Source organism: Hibiscus syriacus, unplaced genomic scaffold, assembly GCF_006381635.1.
Source record: "Hibiscus syriacus cultivar Baekdansim isolate YM2019G1 unplaced genomic scaffold, ASM638163v2 tig00117048_pilon, whole genome shotgun sequence".
In the NCBI taxonomy this organism is placed as follows: Eukaryota; Viridiplantae; Streptophyta; class Magnoliopsida; order Malvales; family Malvaceae; genus Hibiscus; species Hibiscus syriacus.
In genome coordinates, this window is record NW_024063538.1 from 89,989 (window position 1) to 93,400 (window position 3,412).

The 3,412-nt window shown below is 39.8% G+C and overlaps 1 protein-coding gene across 1 annotated transcript; it reads left to right on the top strand.

Moving 5' to 3' along the window:
- Nucleotides 1-594: 594 nt before the first annotated feature.
- Nucleotides 595-3,098, top strand: LOC120197293 (phosphatidylinositol/phosphatidylcholine transfer protein SFH3-like). Its single transcript, XM_039198879.1, has 11 exons — nucleotides 595-794; nucleotides 868-967; nucleotides 1,043-1,309; nucleotides 1,389-1,466; nucleotides 1,593-1,711; nucleotides 1,908-2,031; nucleotides 2,129-2,203; nucleotides 2,311-2,391; nucleotides 2,463-2,586; nucleotides 2,681-3,003; nucleotides 3,078-3,098. Exons 1-11 carry the CDS (start codon nucleotides 625-627, stop codon nucleotides 3,096-3,098), a joined length of 1,482 nt encoding a protein of 493 aa, XP_039054810.1. The 5' UTR covers nucleotides 595-624.
- Nucleotides 3,099-3,412: the final 314 nt, after the last annotated feature.

The window sequence follows — 3,412 nt, forward strand, 5'->3', positions numbered from 1 at the left end:
ATACATAAAAATAAATCACTCCATCTTCTGTGAGTTCTTGTCCAATTTTTTTTTAGTTCAGATCAGATTTTATTGTGATTGGATTCTCAATTCAATTGTAGCCTAGAATAGAGAAAAAGGTTGGATTCAGTTGACAAGTCGGTTAAAAGATGGGGGAAAAACCAATGAAAAGCCATGCAAATCGGCAAACTCTCTCTCTCCCTCACCATTTTTATCAGGAACTCAAAAGAAAACTCTTTACTAAATCTGCAAAATTTAACTCAGAGAAATATAAAATCAATGGCCGTTTTGATCTCTCCAGACAAATATCTATTCAAAGAGATTTATTCGGGTCCCCCCACCCTTTCTCTGTTATTGTCCCGTGCACCCTCTTCCTCTCAACACATGCTGGTAAACATTTCTCCCATTTTTTTCACTAAATTTTCTCTCATTCAATCTTCATCTATGCTTCATCTTCTATTTCATCCCCGTAGTCATTGGTTTTTGTTTTAAGTAGGTTTCATGTATGATCATCATCATCATTATGTGGTTGATGTTTCTACATTTGCAGACATTAAAATCTGAGGCTAACCCTTTTTCTCTAACCAGGCATTGAACGACACTGCAAGGTTGTTGTTGTAACTCATGGATGACACTTCGTCTTTAGCTGTCGATCGACAAGGTCGAATGTCGGCTGATCATATCGAAGATGTCCTCGATGCTAAAGAGCTACAATCGGTGGCTGCATTTCGAGAAGCACTCATCGCGGCCGATCTATTGCCTGCTAAACATGATGATCATCATATGATGCTAAGGTATATAATCTTTTCATATTCGAGTCCGAGTAACATAGCTTCGATGACATTAAGTCATATCTGGTGAGTACAGATTTCTTAAGGCCAGGAAATTTGATCAAGATAAAGCAAAGCAAATGTGGGCTGATATGCTCCAATGGAGGAAGGATTTTGGGACTGACACAATCATGGAGGTATAAATACTGACTACATGTTTTCATCTTTGTAATTTGCATCTGAATTTTCATGTTTTGGATTCGTTTGTTTAGGATTTCGATTTTGAGGAATACGATGAGGTGATTAAGTATTATCCTCAAGGATATCACGGAGTCGATAAAGGTGGACGACCGGTTTATATCGAAAGACTCGGACAAGTCAATGCGAACAAGCTAACTCAAGTAACAACGATTGACCGTTATCTGAGGTACCATGTGAAGGACTTTGAAAGGACCTTGAATGTTAAGTTTCCTGCTGCATCTGTTGCAGCGAAAACCTACATTACTCAGAACACGACTATATTGGATGTCGAAGGAGTGGTATGTGCGATTTTTCTTTGTTTATTTCTCCGAATTCGGCTTTTGTGTTCTAATATTTACATCATGAATGAGCATTCAGGGGCATAAGAGCTTCAACAAGGGGGCGAAAGATCTCTTTCAGCGCCTTCAGAAGATCGATGGTGACAATTATCCCGTGGTAAGTCATTAATCATAAGCACTCTGTTTAATGTGCCTTGTGATCCATGGGAGCCTGCTATGTCAAGATGAAGCATTTGCCATCGGGTTAATCCCAAGCTAATTGAATGCTTTATATACATTGCAGACTCTTAACCACATCTATATCATCAATGCTGGTTCTGGATTTAGGCTGTTATGGAGCACAGTTAAATCGTTCCTTCACCCGAACACCACTACAAAAATCCATGTAAGCATAGATCACCAGTTCCTTGAAAATAGATTTGCATTTGATACCATATTGTTTGCTAAAACACCAGGTTTTGCTGGAAGTCATTGATGCTAGGTAAATCTTGTCTTGACCGATTGAAATGTCGTTTTGATAAAATACATGTAGATTCGCACTTGTTTCCGATGCATATCTAAACATAGATGTATTCATACAGCGATATGATCCTCCAAGAATCTTTTTTGTGATCTTTAACGGTGAACTGCCTGAGTTTTTTGGTGGTACCTGCAATTGTGCAGACAAAGGAGGTTGCATGGTTTCTGATAAGGGTCCATGGAACGATCCAGAAATACTAAAGGTATTCACCTGAGATCGATCGATTGATTTTCGGGATAATATCTACTTTGCATCGTTGTTGAAATAACGAAATGAACAACTTTCACATTGATGAGCAGAGAGTCGAAAATGGCGAGGCCAAGAGCACAGGGAGAACTCTATCAGGCATCATCAATGAGAAAGCACACCGAGAGGTAATCGATCATCGATCACTTATAGCCAAGCCTCTGCAAGACTGCAACACTAGCCTTAAGATCTAGTTAATGCCTAACATTTTGTTTTGATGCTGTGGACCATGAAGCTTCATTCCTCCGACAAAGAAATAGCGATGGACAGCACTGAATGGCCCTCGGAGAATCCTTCATCGTCTCCGGTTCGAGGAGTAAGTTTGACGTCAAGGCCTCTAACCTGTATAACAATCCCATAACAAGTACATGTGTTTATATATTGCAGACTCCAATCAAGAAAATGTACCAAGATTCCTGTGACTATGATCAACTTATTCCTATAGTTGACAAGGGTGTGGATGCTTCTTGGCCTAAACCAGTGGAAAACGAAAAGTTCGCCTTCTCGAAAGGTTAATTTTGTACACATCATTTCCATTTTCGTTAACATTCGATGAGTAGATCTAAGGCCTTATTTTGGAGGTAAGGGAAGGATTTGAAATGCAGATATATACCAGGTGCACAATAGTAGAAAATCTAGTGAAGGAACGGGAAGCGGCATTCTCGGACGAATCATGGCGTTCGTGATAAGAATCATAACCCTGATTCGAATGTCCCGTCGCATGCCGAAGAAACAAAGCGAAGCCCCCGTGTATGGTGGTGGTCAAGTTTGCTGTGCTAAGCAAGTTACAGGCCCTGAGTCTCAGTTGCCACCGCCGATCACTAACAAGGAATTGTTCGCCATGGCCGAACTCGAAGAGAGAGTGTTTCTCCTCAGCGCGAAACCATCCGTCATGCCACCCGACAAAGAACTATCCGAAGCCAAGAAGGTGCACAAACACGCACACATACAAACATACATACATACATAACCTTTTTTTGTTTGCCATCTTTCCATGTGCAGGCACTTGAGGATGCTTGGTAAACAGCCGGAGTTTCAGAAATTCATCGACAAGAAAGAGATGAAACAATCTGCAAATTACCAAAATTTTCACTGCTTCAAAGGCTAAAAAACAAATATGATGCAAACTCTACTTATACATGTTGAAAAATGCTTGTTCTTCACGGTTTCATTCGCGTTTATTATGATTGCAGAAGCCATTAACATGCTGTAATGTGAAAAACTTGTCGTTGGTGATGGTGTTGGGAGATATAAATTCAGCCCCACAGATGAAAATACGCATTGTTTTGCTTTGTAAAAATATTAAAATCCAACTAATAAGTTATTCATTTGAATTC